This window comes from Sinohyriopsis cumingii, chromosome 4, assembly GCF_028554795.1.
Source record: "Sinohyriopsis cumingii isolate HCF-2022 chromosome 4, ASM2855479v2, whole genome shotgun sequence".
Classification (NCBI taxonomy): Eukaryota; Metazoa; Mollusca; class Bivalvia; order Unionida; family Unionidae; genus Sinohyriopsis; species Sinohyriopsis cumingii.
The window spans coordinates 15,663,939-15,685,172 of record NC_142964.1 but is presented as its reverse complement, the minus strand read 5'-3'; the positions used below and the strand labels follow the sequence as shown (position 1 = coordinate 15,685,172).

At 34.9% G+C, this 21,234-nt stretch overlaps 1 protein-coding gene across 3 annotated transcripts in view; it reads left to right on the top strand.

The window, feature by feature from the left end:
• Positions 1-16,552, top strand: part of LOC149800665 (uncharacterized) — a 49,924-nt gene extending 33,372 nt beyond the window's left edge. For all 3 annotated transcript variants that reach the window (XM_089954703.1, XM_089954702.1, XM_089954704.1), the window contains exons 5-8: positions 1,903-2,806; positions 4,553-4,730; positions 7,792-7,845; positions 9,619-16,552. In XM_089954703.1, coding sequence (XP_089810829.1) covers positions 1,903-2,806; positions 4,553-4,730; positions 7,792-7,845; positions 9,619-9,743 — 1,261 coding nt within the window. In that variant the 3' untranslated portion in view covers positions 9,744-16,552. The remainder of the gene's footprint in view (positions 1-1,902; positions 2,807-4,552; positions 4,731-7,791; positions 7,846-9,618) is intronic.
• The last annotated feature ends 4,682 nt before the right edge of the window (positions 16,553-21,234 follow it).

Below are 21,234 nucleotides of genomic sequence, written 5' to 3'. Positions count from 1 at the left end.
CTTGTATATTTTACATAGTGTATGATGAAATTGATCAGTTAGGACTGAAACCAACAACAGCTTCTATGGATACAAGCAATGGAATCGGACAGTATTGGTTTAGGTGATATCTTTTGTTGGTTACATCAGAATGAATTTCATTGGCTGAAAGATAGGGCTTTCATGAGAAAGCTGATGTTTTCAGCCAGTAGATGGACTCCTTTAAACCTTTATGTGTGACTATGATGAATTTTCCAGGGAATGCATCAGGATGGATAATTTTCTTATAAAACTAGGGCAGAATAATGAAAGGTCAACAAAATGTGCTAAAACTAAACTACACTATGACAAGGTATCCCCCCCCAAAAAAAAATGGGGGGTTCAAAGATTTTTGGCTGCAGGAGTTTCTCTGGCTCAAAGCCAATGATACTTGAGCAGTAACATCTTGTAATATATGTAAGAGATACTCCTCAGCTGCAGACAGAACCAGTGGATTGTTTGCAGGAATGGTTATGACGAGGAAAGGCACTGTTAACACGTGAAAATATTGCAAAGCAAAATACATGTCAGTTAATATTAGATACTGAAAAGGCCAGATCTAAGAAAAAAAGAAGTTGTGGGGGATTTACGCAGAGTGCTCAATAAATACAATGTGAGCTGATCCAAACATTACATGAAACTGTAGCATATGCCATAGCAAGGCAGAGAAAATCTTTTTTCAATGAATTTCTTTGTGATGTTCAAATCCTACTGAAGATCCTACTGAAAAATTCAGGGATAAAATATCTGGAGTTAAATTCATATCCATCCTTTCATATCCGAGTACCAATTCGGCAGTTATAGACGAAAAATGCATTCTTGGACGATTTGTAGACCTTGACTATTAAAGTCCAAATGTAAGACAAGTATCCAGTTTTTTTTGCAGTCAAAGATCCATTCTGCTTGCATTTAAATGGTGCAGTCTAATTAAAGGAAGCATTTTAAAAGTCCAGTCTTCCACTAGTCTTTTTAACTAAGTGTGTCTTTTATATGGTTGTTGTAGTTGTTGTTATAGGGTTTAACGCCATTTTTCAGCACAAGATAGGCTATACATGGTGGCCAGTATAAATGGTGGAGGAAGAACCAGGGAAAACCCCGGAAAGAACCACCAACCTACGAGAAGCTACTGGCAAGCTTTCTCACATACCCACATTGGCTGAGCCCGAGACTTGAACCCACGCAGACAGAGGTGAGATGGCAGTGATCTGTAATGGTGAGCACTTTAGACCACTCGGCCACTCGGGGCCCCTCTTTTATATGGACAAGTAAACATTTTAATTTACATGTCAGTGGACAACTTTGACAAAATTTCTTTATAGGTAACATATGGTAACTTACATTGACACACAGGTGAAAAAGTAGGCAAAAATTAATGTGTTTCTGGTCAGCCGACCATTCCTATTTTTCAGTGCCAACTCTAGCACTTTTTTCCCCCAGGTTATAAGAAGAAGAAAAAATTTAAAATACAAAAGCAAATTTCAAAATTGATTAGTGCATCTAATTGAGATGTTAATTTTTGTTCATGACTGGAAATTGTAATGATCATCTGTAATCAAGATATTAGATAGCTAATTTTTGTATATGGGTATAAAATTCAGTTTTAAGATATTAAGAGTGTAGATTGCATATGATCAATAAAGAGGTATTTACAGTCATTAATAATATTAATAATAAAACCTGTTGACAAGTTTAGGTTAATTTCAGATTGGCTGGTGGGGTCAGGTGGGTTCTTATGGGTGTTATTGGTGTATTTTTTAACAGATACAATGGATGGCTCATACAAAGTATCATGACCTGTTTTACTGCATAAATGTTGGTCAACAAAGAAAAAGTTATCAACATTAGAATTTGCTTTATAAAAATGGATGCTTTTGTCTCTTTCAGTCCTGTGATTGATACACTGGACCAGGTGTTCTTCATTGTCATGGAAAAAGATGATGTTCTAGGACAGATTCGCATCCCTGTAACATCACTACATGGCATAAAGGGGCAGGTAGTGAAGGCAACGCTTCAGCCCCACAAAAAATGTCCCAAACCACAAGGGGAGATAATCTATCAATGCTATGTGTCCAAATACAGAACAGAAGGTGAGGCGCATGTACCAATCATCAAAGTAACCAGTACAGAAAATAGTCATCATCCATCATCAGCATTTTCCAGATTGCGACAAAAGATGGCATCACCAAACGTACAGAGGAAACAGAAAAAGGATGACAAGCAAAGTGGCCGGTCCAACTTTAACAAGAAACTTTCTCGTTCTATTCAAGATCTGTTTTCATTTGGAAAAATGTCCACCACAGACCCAATAGATATTGATGAAAAAGAGAATAAAGTTAATGAGCAAAAATCTAAGAGGAAATTTAGCTTAAACTTTCTTAGTTTTGGTGGCGGTCTGGACAAAGTAGGACAGAGTCCAGTTCTACTTAGTGTAAATCCTAACAGAGGCCATGCAGAGGGTGGTGATCGACTCTGCATAGAAGGTCAGAATTTAGGTATTGATAAAAAAGACATCATTGAACTGAGTATATGTGGATGTAACTGTATTGACACCCTTGAATACGAGTCCCCAAATAGGATTTACTGCACTACTCTGTTGTGGAAAGCAGGAACAGGTAATGTGGTTATTGAGACTTCGAGTGGGATAAGCACGCTAAAAAATGCCTTTTCCTTTTACTTTCCTGAAACAGAAGAACCTAAAGTGTTTACAAAGCAACAAGTCAATGTGGATGCAAGATTGGACAATGTCGAGACTGGATTGGATCTAGATCATTGTGGTGAGATAATCAAGGTAAATGTAATACTTTTTAATCACGCGTGTGAAATTTTCTTATACCAACTGTTAGTAACCATGACTTGTATCTCCTGTCTGATTGGTCTGAATCCAGTGGAGTCAAAACAAAAGGAGTTTCTGTTAAATTTGCAACTGTTGAAATCTCCACTGTTGCCTAGTGACGAAAAACTAGCAAGTTTCACAACATTCTTGACACTAGCAACTTAATGCATAATTTTGCCATTCCATTGTTACGGTGTACCAGTGGTACTAACAGGTGACTGGCTAGGCACTCAGCATTAAGAGATTAGTGTTAGGACTGTTCGGCCTGGTGTCAAGATAATGTGACTAGGTGGGACATCATGCTACATGCATGCGGCATGATACTCCAGTGCTAGACATCACTAAAAACTACCAGACTGCAGACATTGTAGCGATATGACTAAAATATTGTTAAAACTACATTAAAATTCCAAATCACACACACACACATGAATACAAAATCATACTCTTTTGAACTGTTTAGGGAAATTATTGCTGAAAAATGTCTTTTAATAATGTATCTCATGCAATTCTGTTATGCCATTTTCTGTGTCTTGCACCAAGAATGAAGACTCAAAGTTTTAATTAATATGTCACTATAGCAGATCTGTCAACCAAGATAGCAAAAAGTGTTAGAGCTCTTGCCTGAAGATAGATCAGCTCAAGTTCAAGTTGCGGTGGAGCCAAACTTTTCTTCCTTTTTCTTTCCTGTTAACCTACCATTATAGCATCATGATTATCCTTATTCTGCTTCTTTTAATTCCATTTGATAATTTGTGATGGGAACCAGTCATAAAACCATAATTCCCTTTTTTATTCTAACCATTTTTCTCTTGCCAGTGTTTGTAGGAAGTGAGATATTAGTACATTTTCCACGGGCATCATTGTTGTTATCAACAACATTTTGTTAATTTTTTGGTTAGAAATTTCATTTGCATATGTTTTATAAACCCCCGATAGATTCTGTTTCAAATTTATCATGAATCATTATGAAACAAAACCAGTTCAATCTATGACATACTCATTCAGCCCTGTGACCTTGCAGTCAAAGTCTAAAGTCCTGTTTAGATTACAGTTGATTAAAGATTTTTTAATTGCTTATATTTCCTAAACCCATGCATGAATTTTCTGCATTTTTGGGATGAATGATTGTGAAGCTGGAAATATTCATTCTATGGCATTTGCGCTTTCCCCATGACCTGGGGGTCAATGTCACAATCAGAAAATTTGCACTAATGTTAGGTTTTTCATTTGGCTATATTTCCAAAACACTTTGATCAATTTTCTTCATACTTGGGATGATTCATTAGACTGCATAGACAGTTCATTCTGCAGCATGATTTCTCAATGTTTGACTTATGGGATCAAAGTCATATGTTTTACAGCATTGGTTTGATTATGGGATCAAAGTCATGTGTTTTACAGCATTGGTTTGATTATGGGATCAAAGTCATATGTTTTACAGCATTGGTTTGATTATGGGGTCAAAGTCATATGTTTTACAGCATTGGTTTGATTTCGAGCTTGATAAGGAGACCTGAACAAAGGTTCTACTTCGCACTGTATAGCTTGAATGAGATTGCATCCTGTTAAACCATACACATACATACCCTACACATACATACCCTACACATACATACCCTTGACTGAATGGTAGTTATTGAGCTCTGTAAGTTATTTTATATCTTCTAAAAATGTAACTTCTGTAATTCTAATTTTCAGTCTGGTTCCAATACTATGCCACGTATGAAGGGTGGACACGAAACCCAGCTTTCCTCAGACCTAACACCTTCTTTTCCTGCAAGATACAAGAAGAGACATAGTCGTCACTCCAGTGAATCTGTTCTCCAAGCATTCCAAACAAATGGCACTCCACAGAAATGTCCACCAAAACCCTTGAGTATGTAGCAAAATTAGTAGGAGACATACGGTTTTGAAGCTGAACAAACTGATACAAATCCAAGTTCAAGAAATGTATAGCTTTACAAAACTGCAGTGTTGTTGGGCATATTTGTAATTTTTACATTAGTTTGTTCCATTATTTTTTGTATGAGTTCAGCGGTGAACAAGATAACATAAAACAAGCATTTTTATATTAATATGCATTTGTAAAAAAGTACTGAATGCAGACTTAGTGATTATTTTATTTAGAGAGGAAAAATGATTAAGATTCAAAATTACTCATTTCAGAATGAAACAGTTCCAAATTAAGTTCTCAGGAAAACATACTAGGGCTCGATGGTTGTACCGATAAACTAGTAAAGACTGATATTGTACACCAGGTAACTGACAAATTCTTAACTGATTTGGCTCAATAAACTTCCAATAAATGCTAGACTTGTCATCAAAATACGTGTTAAATAAATGGATTTAATCAACGCAGCATCCATTTTCCATATGTGTTGGTCACACTACAAAATTAACTATGTAGAGCTAGTTGTCTTAATGCTGTATTTGTTCGCTATGAAAAGGACAGTTTTCTATTTGTGTTTTCTTAACATTATATAAAGATAAATCTACCATTTATGTGGACCGCTCTGGTGGCCTATTGATTAGAGCGTCCGCCTCAGATGCAGGAGGTCATGGGTTCGATCCCCTCCGCATCATACCAAAGATTACAAAAATGGTACTAACAGCTGCCTCGCTAAGAGGTTAGTGTTAGAACTGGTCTTCCTGGTGTCAGGATAATGTGACTCTGTGGGACATCATGCTACATGTCTGCGGCATGATGCCCCAGTGCTAGACATCACTATAAACTGTCACACTGCAGATATCTTAGCAATATGACTGAAAAATTGTTAAAGCTACGTTAAAAATCCAAATCACACACACACACATACATACACACACACACACACCATTTATGTGTTATATTTTTAGTTTTTTGACAAATGGTTGAGAATTTTGCCATTTAGTTTCAAATTCTATCATTTGGATGCCAAAATTAGCGAAACTCAACGACAATTTACAGGTAAACATGGGTGAGTATGTTTAAATGTGTATCATCAGTGCATGGAGTTTATCATAAGTTTGTGTATCATGATGTGTATTATATCAGAAGTGAGCTCTATACCCACCTAAGTATACACCAATGTATCTCCAGTCTCCTCAAAACTCACACTCATTCACAATATATTACTGCCATACAGATGTGTTGAGTCTTGGATCATGTAAGCCTTTGTCCATCATCACAATACAATAGCCTGATCTTTCCTGCTGGTGTTCTATCTGTGTGCATTCACATTCTTTCAAGAATAAAGGTAAATTAAGTAGACTAAATGTACAGGATCAAACACATAACAGAGCAACATCAGTATTATATTATGACATATGCTAATTTATCACATCATTGGCCTTGTGTTCCATCAGTGAAAGAAAAAGTGGAGGGTCTTCCATCTGTCTGTTAGTACAAGGTGTTGATCTCACTATATCTCCTAAACTACTTAGAAGATTTCTATGAAACTTTATACATATATTCATCCCATGGTCTAGTTTTATCTGAATGAAAATGTGCTACCCTGATCTAGTTGTGTCTAGGTGAAAATGGTGCCACCCTGACATGCAGTGCAAAAATCTTGTTCACACTACTTGCCTTGAATGAATAGACATATAAACATAGGTTTTCACCAAAAAAACTTCTTATGATGTCTAATTTGTCCTAAATGAAAATGATGGTGATTTTACATCCAGTATGGTTGTCACAGAAGCGCAGTGGCTAATTTCACAATTGTATTTCTTCAGAATGTCAGAGATGGTGCCAATACTCAATAGTCAAAAATTTAAAATAAGAAAAAGTCTTATCTTTTAATGACTTCTTTAAAATAGCCATTGGACAGATCATATCCTAGCTTAATGGTCTTTTTGTTTATTGGACAAAAAGCATCTAGCTTAAAAGACTATCATGCTTATTACACAGAGCATGCTAGCTTAAAAGCCTTCATGTTTATGGGACATAAGGCATCCTAGCTTTAAAGCCTTCATATTTATTGGACAGAAAACATCCTAGCTTAAAAGCCTTCTTGTTTATGGGACATAAGGCATCCTAGCTTTAAAACCTTCATATTTATTGGACAGAAAACATCCTAGCTTAAAAGCATTCATGTTTATGGGACATATAGCATCCTAGCTTAAAAGCCTTCATGTTTATTGGACAGCATCCTAGCTTAAAAGCCTTCATGTTTATGGGACAGAAAGTATCCTAGCTTAAAAGCCTTCATGTCTATTGGACAGAAAGCATCCTAGCTTAAAAGCCTTTCGTTTTTATGGGACAGAAAGCATCCTAGCTTAAAAGCCCTTCGTTTTTATTGAACTGATGCTGATCCACCATCAGATATAGCCACCATTACTAAAAATAAGAACATGTAAACAACTTTATTGTTTAAAGGGAATAATCTTTACAAACTTTGAGAGAAAGCATCATGGCAAAAAAGGCCATTTAGTATTGGACAAAATTAATGCATCTTATATGCCATCAAATATGGATGAAGGTATAACGTAAAGAGAAAATCTTGAAATAATCGTTTTGTAATGTGCAATCAACAGCAGTGGAAGAAATTTCGAAAGAAAGCATCCTACTGACCAAGATTCTTGGCTAATGGCACTTTAATTTCACTACTAGGCCTCTTTCTGCCAGGGTGAGCAATGTTAGGCCCATTTGGGTCTCTTGTTGAAGTATGCCATGGTGGAGCTGTCAAGATATTCAGTGGAATTCTTTTTTTAATAGCACAGATAAGTTGATGGTGTCATGAACTTGGGGCAAGCAATTGGACTTTTAGTACCAACGTGTGGCAGCCACATAATGAAGACAAATTAGAGCAGAAGGATTTACAAACTTTATCAGGATAAAACTTGTGCAATAAGTCCTTCTTTATAGTGAGATTTTTTTATATTTCTAAATATTTAAAATGATGGATGTTTTATAATTACAAAGATGTAACAGTATGTAATTGTTTACCTTGTAGAGTCAGCTGAACAGTTGCAAGAAGAAGTTGAAAAACTGAAAGAAGAAAATGAAGGTAAATAGATAGGTAGCATTCGTCCTTGATTGAAACATGTCTGTGCCATCATAACTATCCTCAGTGAAGGGTTATATGCCTGTGCCATCATAACTATTCCAATTGAAGGGTTATATTCCTATGCCATCATAACTATTCCAATTGAAGGGTTATATTCTTATGCCATCATAACTATTCCAAGTGAAGGGTTATATTCCTATGCCATCATAACTATTCCAATTAAAGGGTTATATTCCTATGCCATCATAACTATTCCAATTGAAGGGTTATATTCCTATGCCATCATAACTATTCCAAGTGAAGGGTTATATTCCTATGCCATCATTAACTATTCCAAGTAAAGAATTATATGCCTATGCCATCATAACTATCCCAAGTGAAGGGTTACATGTCTATACCAACATAACAATCCCAAGTGAAGGGTTACATGTCTATACCAACATAACAATCCCAAGTGAAGGGTTACATGTCTATACCAACATAACTATCCCAAGTGAAGGGTTATATGTCTGTGCCATCATAACTATCCCAAGTGAAGGGTTACATGTCTATACCAACATAACTATCCCAAGTGAAGGGTTATATGTCTATACCATCATAACTATCCCAAGTGAAGGGTTACATGTCTATACCAACATAACTATCCCAAGTGAAGGGTTACATGTCTATACCAACATAACTATCCCAAGTGAAGGGTTACATGTCTATACCAACATAACTATCCCAAGTGAAGGGTTATATGTCTGTGCCATCATAACTATCCCAAGTGAAGGGTTACATGTCTATACCAACATAACTATCCCAAGTGAAGGGTTATATGTCTATACCGTCATAACTATCCCAAGTGAAGGGTTACATGTCTATACCAACATAACTATCCCAAGTGAAGGGTTACATGTCTATACCAACATAACTATCCCAAGTGAAGGGTTACATGTCTGTACCAACATAACTATCCCAAGTGAAGGGTTACATGTCTATACCAACATAACTATCCCAAGTGAAGGGTTATATGTCTGTGCCATCATAACTATCCTGAGTGAATGGTTATATGTCTGTGTCATCATGCATTGAAAATTTTGATACTCGGTTAAAAATAGTTAATTCCCTGTTCTCAGCCTGTGCAGACAGTACTGCCATGAAGAATTTGGATATATGAGCCTGGAGAATATACAGTAAAATCGGTACCAACTTGGAGATATATATTTACCCAATCCTTTGAGTAAATGTTCACATTGTCAAGATCATGGAATGATCATATTCATGACATCTTAAAGCATTCTTTCTGACTGATATCAACTTTACTTTTGTTTACCATAAAGGTGCAAAATAGCATGCTTTTTTGTGTTTTAATTTTATTATTAATTAAGTATACCATAGTGAATGCTAACAATGACATCTAGGACCCAGAGCAATGAAGCTGAAGTGGGCTGCATGTCCAAGACTATCTGTTGGTATCAGGCAATATTGGGTTATCCCAGACTATCACCTGTCCTGGATGTAACAGGTTATCAGCTGACATCAGGCTGTCTGGGGCTATCAGCTGTCCCAAGGATAACCGGCTGTCAGCTGATATGCTAAACCTCATTGTAAAGCTTTCACTTTGCTGTGACTTTGAAAATTGAAAAATGTAAAACTAAGATCTCAATAAATGTTGCCTCCCCAACAAAATTTGAAGTTTTCTTTAAGACAGACTGTAACTATATTTCTGTAGGACTTTTATTATGGACATGCCAGATATAATTTGTTATTGAGTTTTCTTTGAAATTCCAGCTCTGAAGAAAGACAACCTAAACATGAAAGAATATATTGACAAGTTAGTGTCAAAATGCATGGAGCACTGTCCTGAGGCATTGATGGCTGATGAAACTGAAAAAAGTCGACTCTTCGTCCTCTGATACTTCAGTGATCAAGAAAACATAACTTTGTTCCTCAGATGTTGAGTCATCCCAACCCAGCTGCATGGAATGGATTGATGCTACTACATGTAATTTAGTTCCTCCAGGTTTTGAAATGACTTTCTTTATGATCTCATTGCTTGGGGTGTAATTTAACATAAAATTTCAAATCATGAGACATCTGCTCAGCAAGCTTGGACAGATAATAATCATTGTTTGGACTTGTAAAGTTAATTGTATTTATTATACAGAAACAAAGAACAAATCCTGGCTTTCCATGCATCCTCCAGGCTGAGCTATTAGGTCAACATGAGAATTGCTATCCCCTTTAGTTGAGTTTGTGTTGACCTCCCAAAATAAATCCTTGCTCAGAAAAAAGCCAGTCTCCCTCTTGCTGAGACTTTCTTTTATTTTTTCATTTGGATTCTTTGATTCTTTATTTCAAGATTTTGTATTATCCTGAATTGATTAACTTGAGATAATCTATGTTGAAGATGCAGTAAAGTCAGTCAGCCATATAATTATAGAAAAATGCTAATGTAATAAAGGAGTCTTGAATAATTAAATCATTAACAAAGTGAAGAAGACACAACAAAGGTAACTGAACTACCTGCAGAATATGTGCCATTGGTAATAGAAATCTGCATGGGTATGAAACAAAAGAGGCAGTTGATTGTTTGGAAGTTTAAGCTGTTCAGATTTTCAGAAGCTAGTTTTCTAATGATTCAGCCCACTTGTAACTACCTTAATCTTTGAACTGAAAAAAGTATTGTAAATTACCCTAATGTTTTAAATTAATATTTATTGGTTTGTTTGTTCTCTTCTCCCCAAATTCATCTTGATTTAGTCCTGCATGTCCATCTCATAAAAGCTCATTACCAGGATTGGTCTAAAATCACTTGGCATGTCCAAATTAAGTTTTTATGCCTATCTAGATGACCTGGTTTCTAGGTTATTAAGGTAATTTTGTCATTGCTAGGTCTACTGGTAATAGAACCAGCAGAACTTAAGTGTAGGCCAGTTTTACATCTTCCATCGGTCTATCAACACCTGTTCGTTATTAGTGATGCTCCTTAATTATTTGCCAGAAAACGTTGCACACATGCATTCATCCCAAGTTTTAGTCTGATGCCATTGTGTGTTGCCATCACATTTTAAAATTTATACCAGAATCAAATCTGTTTTCAACATTTATTACTTGAGTCATATCTTAAGTTTTCAATTTTTTTTACCCAAGTCAGATCTCAATTTTCAAAATTTATTACCTGTCAAATCTCAGTTTTCAAAATTTATAGGATGACTGATGAGTGCACCAGATTCTAAGATCTGAATTCTCACTGACGTAGCTTTGACATAGGCATCTGTTAGCATCTTTTCCTATCACTTGTATGTCAGAGAAAGGCATACGTATGTGAACCAAGTACAGTAAATATCTACCAGTCTTGGTTATTTGTGCTTTTCCCCCAAACCTTTATGCAGCATAACAAAAGCAGAGCTTCTGTTTAAACTAAGGCTGCAACGATATATTGATTATATTGCGATAAGTCTCTGCCAAGATCTTATCACAATATTTTACCATATTGCGATATTTTGCTCAAATTTATGGAGTATGAAACATAATATCTGAACTTTAAAAGATTTTAAAAAGAAAGTAATGGTGACAGTTGTAGAAACTTTAAACTATAAAATTAAATTTACTGTGTTATCACCAGGTACAAGTCAAGTATTTATTTGTCATGAATTTCTATGAACCCTATTTTCATTCAGTTTACTAACTTTTGAATGTGTTTTGTTTTCTTCAAGATGAATCAAGTAAACACAAAGGGATATTAAGTTCTTGTTTTGACATTAAAGACACCACTTTCTTTGATGGCAATTCTTAAGTTCTTTTGTTAAACTTTTAAAGATGCCGCTTTGTTTGAAGGCAATTCTTCCTCAACGCATTTAGCAAAATCAGAGATTCAAAACAAATATATAAAACCTAACGAAAAGCAGAGTTCATTTTATACCAGTATGTTCAAGTGGATGTTCATGGAACGGAATACCAAATAGTAACAAATTCAAATGGAAAAGTAATGTTTGGCACATTTGTGTTGATACATTTATAAATTACTTGTTGTTACTGTCATCAATTTTCACTGGATACCAATAAAGGCAGTTGTAGGTTTTTCTCCAGTATGTTTTTTTCTTCATTAAAGCATATAACTTAACTAGTGTTATCGTTTTATCTAAGTTTTTAAAAACTTCGAAATAGTTTCATTATACAACATGAAATATCGTAATATATCACGACTCGGCTGAAGGTGTATCATTGCAGCCCTGGTTTAAACCTGTGGCATCAATGTTAACTGGTTATGTTATCATAAGCCTTAAGTTGTTTTGCGATATCAACTCTTCTAGGTGTGATATATCTGATGTTTATAGTGTGAAGACAAATGCCTGGCCAAGTTCAAGGCCATCGTTTGGAAAAATCCATCATGTTTTCCACTGACGACTTGCTCTTTATACATGACAAAGATGTGTAAATTGAAATCGTTAATGGTAATGACACAGATGGTTGTAGTAACTATGATACCTTGTATTAGTTAAATAATTTATTCTCATAAGCATATACACCCTTGTTGTGTGTGTGCTACAAATATTGTGTGGTTATGAGCGTTCAGTATTGTAGTGAATTGTAAATGGATTGAAGTGGTACAGGGATCATATTGAATCTAAACTATATATGGTTTGCCGCTATTGTGCTAAATTGATTGACAATACGGCAATGGCATTATGTGATGATATTACAAGTGTTAACTTTCCAATGAAGTTCTCATCATAGACAGAACAGACATTGTTTACACCTTAAACAAATGCTTTGCAAAGTTAATATTATTTGGCCATGGTTAATTCTCAATGCAGGGCAGGGCAGAATGTTTAATAGTACTATAAAGAACTTGAAAACGTTCTGTTTGGTTCACTGTTCTGTGCCCAATCCCTCCAATGGTATATATACATACACACACATGCTAAGGTAAATGGTTTTATATATGTGAGTATTCATGTATTTACATTCTACCTGTTGGCTCAGGGATATAGAATAAGTAGATGTGCTATCCAGCATGTCGTAAGAGATGACTAATGGAAATACAGAGTTGGATTTTTTATCCAGTCTGCACTATTTTAAAAAGTCCAAGATGCTGTTCAGCTGAAACATGGCCAAGAGATGCACCTTTAAACAAAAGGTTGCCTTCATTAGTGTCCTGTTACGAAATGTAGAAGTGCACATCAGACCTGTAGTACATCCCAGTGCTTACAGTGGGACTAGTGAAATTTGTCATTAAAACCAATGTTTTACTGTATGTAGTTGTATCCAAAAGTTTGTTCTTTTGTCAAAAACGTTGCTGGTCATATTCACATTAGGAAATTACTTCTTCTCTGTCAGAATAAGGGAAGCAACTCTTACAGAGGAACTTTTGGGGGGGTGTTCCCTTGGTTAAAACCAATATTGCAGATGTTGCCATTTTAAACTTGAGCATGCAACTGTGAACAGTACCTATAAGGAATCCACTGCAATTCATAATTAATGTTGACTATTCTATTTTTTTTGTCTGCAAAAATGTTCATACACTTTGAGTATACTTGATGCACATTTTTCTCAGTGAATTGTTTTGTATTATGCATTTTTGTTCTGGTCATTATTGTCCATATTGTTTGGTAACAGTCAAGTTTCCACTGGTGTAAATGTGTTGCACTGTTAAATTCAGGTTTAGTACCATACGTACTTGTGGATAAGCTGATTATCTTAGGAAAACATAAATGCCTGGAAGAAGAGGGGTCGGCTTATCTGTGGGCCAAGGTCTAAACTTGAAAGTTTCTAAGTGTTTTTGTTGACTACTTTAATGACTGTAAATCTTGGGACATGAAAACATTTTTTCTGTGACCTAAGATTTATATACATGTTAAAAAAATATATTCGGTGTCACAACACTTACTGAACTGTTATAAACTACTATTGAGTGCTTTTGTTATTATTTTGCATGTGCATATTTTCTGATTTCTCCAACACAAAATCAAATAAAGGTAAATAAAAGCTTCATAATTCAGTGGCCGGTTTGAGTTTACATGGGAAACCATGCTGAACTATAATGTACAGAACTTACACAGTGCAAATCATGCTTAGTGTCACTCAAATCCTTATTTATTCCCAAAAATATTAGATGCAGATTTTGCTTTATTCATTGTTTTGACCATTCTTCTACATAACATTTGAGCTAGTTGTGTAATAGCTGTTTCATTAACACTGAATCACGCGCTCACGAGTTATTCTTTTTCAGTGATATAAGTGATCCTACAAATTGGAGTAATTGTTTTGCAAAGGTACACACATTTAATTGTTCAAGGCACATGACCAGCATAACTGTTAATATGTTCATGAAAGACTGATAATAATAAAGGCTATAATTCTGAATATAGATCAACTAAGATCATCATCAGTATATTTTAGTTTTGTGTTTTGACTGAAGAAAATTGTAATTTTCCACACAGTGGAAGGCTGTATGTTTGGGTGTCACCCATGTTTATAACTGGCGAATGTCTTTTGTTTTCTGACAGCAATACAGGCCAGCTATCATCAAAACCCTGAAACTGGTTTGGATTAAGAGGGAATTTTGACTGGCAACTGTACCAGTATTCAGATGTGTAATTGCCTTTCATGGAGGGTGGGTGGGTTATTAAATCAGGATGCTCTGAACTCTCACTGGATCAGGTATGACACATGAAGATTTGGATTCATCAAGTATGACCATTTTCTGTGAGCCTGGCATTTGAACATAGTGTCTTGATTCGTGACATAGCAGAGTTACTTGGCCAGAATGCCAGTCTACTTCCTCTAGCTTTTATTTTGACATGACTTGGTATAGGGAAGAACTTTAATATTGTTGGGTCACTGATAGTTGCCCAGAGAGTTACTACACACCATTCATAACAGCACAACCTCAGCCCTGGGCATGACCTTGCAAACATTTTCTGGATTCAGCTGTGAATATTTTAATGTAAAGCAGTAGGCATGTGTAGGATCCCACAGGGATCAACCTCATACATGTTTAAATACATAATTTTCAGTTGTGCTAACCTCATGTTAGGAGCTCATCCTTTTAATAGGGCAGGTATCATGCTCATACAAAATGTTGCAGGTAGAGGTTGGGTGTTTTCCATCTCATCTTACCTATTAGTCTTAAGTTAATATGATTTGGTGATCAATTTGGATGGTTTAGAGGAACTATTTTAGAAACTTATGTTCTCTGAAAATACTTACATGATCACATTAGTATCAATTTTTCCCACTCTTCTGTGTAAATACAAACATCCTGTTATAGATTTTGCTCAAGCTCTAAAATGGTACCATCCAAGATATGGGTTGCATTCAATAGGGGAGTTAATCTGTTAGAGTTACTTCCCTTTATATATATATATATATATATATATATATATATATATATATGGCGTCTGAACAGAAAGGGTTTTTGTTTTGTCTCTCAGGGAGGTCTGCATATGGAGGTAGCAGAGAAGAACTTTCTATTGTTAATGTGATTGAGCATTTTCAGAAAGCAGAATTTACAAAAAAGTTTCCAATTCATCAGAGGTTATATGCATGTTGCATACATACTTTATTAGAGTAAGTCCCATTAGTGTTAAGATTACTGTGACAGAGAATGTTTGAATGGTGATTGTTAGTATACTGGATTCATGTAAATAGTTTCATTGTTGACAATTAATCAGGGCATCTATCTCACTCAGTGTACATTTAAAAACTTCTAATGATGTCAAGATCTGTTCCAGATGTATTTGGTCTTCCATAATTTTTTGTCTGTGTCTTTGTTTGCTTATATTTTTCTTTTCTTTTCTCCAATATGTATTAAGTAATTTTGTTGTATCATTTTGAACATGAATATTTAGAAATGAAGGATATGGTTTGACATAGCAAAAGGCATTATTTGATAATGAAGGTTATGGGTGCCATTATAAAAAGCATTATTTGATAAAATTGCTTTGTTTTGTTCATGTGTGATTTTTGCAATTTCTTGATTCTCTGTATGTACTGATCTGTAAAAATGTATCTCTGTACTCAGCAGTAAGATTGTATCTGTATGTGTAGTATATGTTTACATTTTGACTAAAAGTGGTGTTCTATACAATTCTGAAAAGATATTGTATTATTTTCCTCAAAATTTGATGGGTTTTTGTTGTGTTTTTCTTTTTAGTAATTTTTTTTAAAATATCCCTGGTCCAAGGGAGGTAACCCCTGAACACATTCTTGTAGCGCAAGAGTAGCATTGTGAAATTGATGCATCAATTTCAGAAGAATGGTGCAACACTGTCATCATTTATGGTAGTTTGGTTGTCACATTTTCTCTTCACCAATATTATATATAAAATACAGAAGTTTAAAGGAGACACACAAAACAGTTTCATCTTTAAACTTGTGTATTACTAATTTATCTTAATTTTCTCATCAATTTTTCATTATGTATTTTCCTTTTTTGTGGATTTGGAAGACAGCTGCTTTACCTACTTTAATTATGTTGCTATTTTGTAACTGTACTTTAATTCTGTATTGCATATCAACTTGTGTCTGTTATTTTTGTCAAAAAATCTTTACAACGAACATCTCTATTTTGTAAGCATGTTGGTTGTGGTTGTACTAATGATAGATCTCTGAAGTGTGTTATGTGTTTGTTATGTTTTTTTGTTGTATATTCAGTAATCAGATCTGAATGCCTTGATATTGGCTGCCAAATATCTGAATAAACTTGTATTTAAATTTACACACTGTCACTTTTGTCTCATATTGAATGGCAAGACCTCATTGTCACTTTCCCTACAACACTGGTGACAGAATTGTTTGTTACGGTTAAGATACTTTGTGCAAAGATTTTTTAAAATTATTTTTTGCAGTATTTGCCATTTTCATCTGAAATGTTGGTATAATAATATTACTGTGTGCCTAAACTTTGCACCCTGGTATTCTAGTCTATCCTGTCTCACCTGTACGAGCAGAAAGTAAATTTATCATTATCTAGAACTGTATTTTTAAAGGAAAATTAGTAAACCTTACCCCATAAAATATTTGTTGTTGTTTTCGTTATGAAAATACCACATGTTTGAAATTGCCCTGGACTACAAGAGGTAGACGATAATGTATAACAAGAAATACTTGTATGAGACAATTCAAAAAATGGAAAGTTAGACCCTGGGTGGCTAAGTGGTGTTAGGCCCTTGGTGGCAAAGTGGTGTAAGGTACTTGCCTTTCTGTCCACGTGAGTGTGAGTCTCAGCTAGACCAATGTTGGTATGTGAGAAAGCTTGCCGGTTGCTTCCTTTGAATCAGTGGATCTTCCCAAGTTCTTCCTAAACTAAATATACTGGCCATGATCTATAACCTTTTTTTGTGCTGAATAATGACATTTAAACCCACAACAACAAAAAAACAGAAAAGAAACTCATGTTAAGAATTGGGATAGGGTTTTCACCTGAAGACTTCTTATGATGTCTAGTTGCTTTAAAAGAAAATGGTGCTGATTAGACAACCTGGTATGGTGACCATTTTGAAAATCTCGTTATTGCTACTCCTTCAAAAGAAAGTTGTATCGATGTGGGGTTTTTGCCAGAAGACAAATTATGATATCTAGTTAGTCCTGAATTAAAATGAGTGTGATATAACCTCACACACAGCTGCCATCTTTAAATTCTTGTTGCTACTCTTCCTGAATGAAAAGGCATATTGTAATTTTTTGTTTTTGCCAGAAAATATTTTATGTCTTGTAGGTCCTGAATGAAAATGATGCTAATCTGAACATGGTGGCCATATTGAACATATTATCGCTGTTCCTTCAGAATTTATGGTCATACTGGCATAGGACAAAAAACATCTTGTCATTTTTGGTTGGCTGCCACAATAAATATATTGAAAATCTTGTCACTAATTCTACTAAATATTGGCATTGTGTTTTCACAAGACATGTTCTAATAGTGTCCTAATGAAAATGGTGCCAATCGTGTATCCAATATGGATACCACAGTGTCTAATTTGAAAATCTTATTGCTGAAGAATATCACAGATGGTTTCAACACTCAGCAGTTGAAAGAAGAAATGGTCTTATCTTCCTTTAAATTCTGTATAACACCAGACTCATCGAGTGACACTTGGTTTTTGTTGTCATTGTTGTTTTTCAATAAAGCATTATCAAGAGGCACTGTAAAGTTCTGACAAAATTTTAATATAAAATTAGTTGAATTAAATTTTCAACCAAATTAAAGACCAGCTGATTCAAAACTTAAACGTTCAAGATTCAGCAAATAGATAACTTTTATTAACAAAGATAATCTAAGGTTAAAACTATCATTGCATTAAATGTCTCTCACTTATTTTTTAATATTAAATAAGCTACATCAGTTGGTGATATTGAGACTGAATTCAACGTCATTTTGACATAAAATTAATTTAATATTATTTTACCACAAAAATTTAATCACTATCATTTTACCATATAATGTGCAATTCTGTTCATATCATGAGGTCGTATCATAATGATTGTTTGCGACGGTGTGATGCAATACTAAAGATCATCACATAGCAAGGTTATTGAATAATGCTAAATTCATAACATTGTTATATACATGTAGTGTGATGCAATACTAAAGATCATCACATAGCAAGGTTATTGAATAATGCTAAATTCATAATATTGTTATATACATGTAGTGTGATGCAATACTAAAGATCATCACATAGCAAGGTTATTGAATAATGCTAAATTCATAACCTTGTTATATACATGTAGTGTGATGCAATACTAAAGATCATCACATAACAAGGTTATTGAATAATGCTAAATTCATAACATTGTTATATACATGTAGTGTGATGCAATACTAAAGATCATCACATAGCAAGGTTATTGAATAATGCTAAATTCATAACATTGTTATATACATGTATATAACCTGAATCTGCAGGCTGCTTTTGGTATAAAATATTATTCAGCTGGTTTCTTATCAAATGTTGAGGTCGCGGGTTCGAACCAAAGAATTTTTTTTTTTAAAATGGTGCTTACAGCTGTTTCGCTAGGCATTCAGCATTATGAGGTTAGTGCTTTGACTGGTCAGCCTCATGTCGGGGTAATATCACAGAGTGGAACATGATGCTACGTGTCTGCAGCATGACGTCACAGTGTTAGACATCACTATAAACTGCCACACTGCAGACATCGTAGTGATATGACTGAAATTGTTTTAAAGCTACGTTACAAAATCCAAATCACACACACATACACACACTCGAATCAAATGTTGAGGATCCTCTATTCATAGTGGGGGTCAAATGCCCGATATATCAGTTAGTTATTTTGCTATATTAGTATATGCCTTATTGAATTAAATTTACAATAATTCCACTATGGTCTTTTTATTGTTACACTATAAAAGTGTCTAGCATTTGTGCTAATTTCAGATAGAAAGTTACATGCAAGCTGTATTATCATGTACATACATTTATATTACAAACACACAAGAAGCAATGGATTTGTATGATTCTGTTGGGATGCCATTGCTACATTATCCAATACGGAATGGTTCGAGTCATTTAGCAGCTGCTCATCTCTACACATGGGGAGAGAGGCGAAATATCCTGGTTAGGAAAAAATATTAATAAATAAATAAATAAAATAAATGTGCTTTCCAAATTAAATTTGTACATTATCTCCTTTGAAATGACTGTCCTAGTCAACCAAACAGAAAAGTTAACTATGAAACAGTATTTTAATGTGATATTTGAATACAAAACTGGATTTTATTACAAGAATCCATGCATGTCAATCCCTCACAGAAAGCAATGTTATAAACTTTGTTACCTTGACCAGAAAGTTGGAATGCTAAGAAGATTTAAGCAAAATGAAATCTCTTTGATTTATATAGAGACATACATATCATAAACATAAGCAATCAAGAATCTAAGGAAATAAAAGCAAATCAAAATCTCTAACCAAACCTAAAGGCAAATCTTTTACGACTATGTGACCTTGACCTAAAGGTCATATAGACTATTGATTGTTACTATGGACAAATCGTCTTTGTTGAATAGTTATTCATCCCATGTACGAACAGAATCAATTACAGGAGTTAGGAAATACAAGCAGACAAAACCTCCAGTTGACCTGAACATTTTCAAAACTTTTACATTAAGGTCAAATAGGCAAGTGACCGTGTCAACATAAGAAGCTTACTTTGCGTTATAATTATTTATCCAACATATTAACAGAAAGACAAACAAAAATGAAAAACCTTTAATCATGAACCAAATCAAAACTGGCTGCTACTGACTGTGCTGGAAAAGTGAGTACTGTATCTCACATTTCCATTAACATTCTTCGATAAAAATATATCTGGCAAGGAGAATCTTAACTGAATTGGTATACTATGTGTATATTTCCATGGTAAGAAACATATATGTCTGACAACAAACAAAATAATTAAAAAAATAATAGAACTAACACGCTTCAGGTTCTAAGCGAACCTTGCTACCTTGTGAATGTAACAAAATCAACATGAGGCTGGTTTGAGGTCGAAGTTTTCCCAGTTTCCGAGGACCTCTAGACAACTGGTTGTTAACTGAAGGGTTCTGAAATGTGCTAATACCACAAATAATTTTTCATAAATCAACAAATGACCACAACCGCTCCGGTGGCCTAGTGGTTAGAGCGTCCGCCTCGGAAATGGAGGTCGTGGGTTCGATCCCCGGCCGAGTCATGCCAAAGACTTACAAAAATGGTACAAACAGCTGCCTCGCTAGGCGCTCAGCATTAAGAGGTTTGTGTAGGACTGGTCGGTCGGTGTCAGGATAATGTGACTGGGTGGGACATCATGGTACATGTCTGCGGCATGATGCCCCAGTGCTAGACATCACTATAAACTGCCACATTGCAGACATCGTAGCGATATGACTGAAAAATTGTTAAAGCTACGTTAAAAATTCTAATCACAACACACACACACACACACTAATGACCACACATTCAAGAGAGTCCAAATTTACACTTGCATGGCTGTTCTTCTTTCACATTTGTATGATTTTTCAGAATGCTTTCCTTAACCATGCGTATTTCATGCTATAAAACGTGACACACACACATAAAACACAAAATTATTTCCATTTTAAATTACTAAACACACGTGAAAATATCATGAGAATCTTGTATAATTCCCACTCCCTAAATAGAACAAATAATCACTCAAATGTAACAAAAGCATTGCATTAGGACAAGTTAGTTGCATCCTTACATTTTATAAACAGATGGGTAAATACAAATAGCACCTAACCAAGGTTTGTTGTATTATCGACTGCTTGGAAATCACTAGTACAACAGTGATCACAAATGTCGTACTTGTGGTTATGAATCGATGTTGATTAAGGATCAGTCGCCAACCTTAATTACGATTTCCAGACATGATTA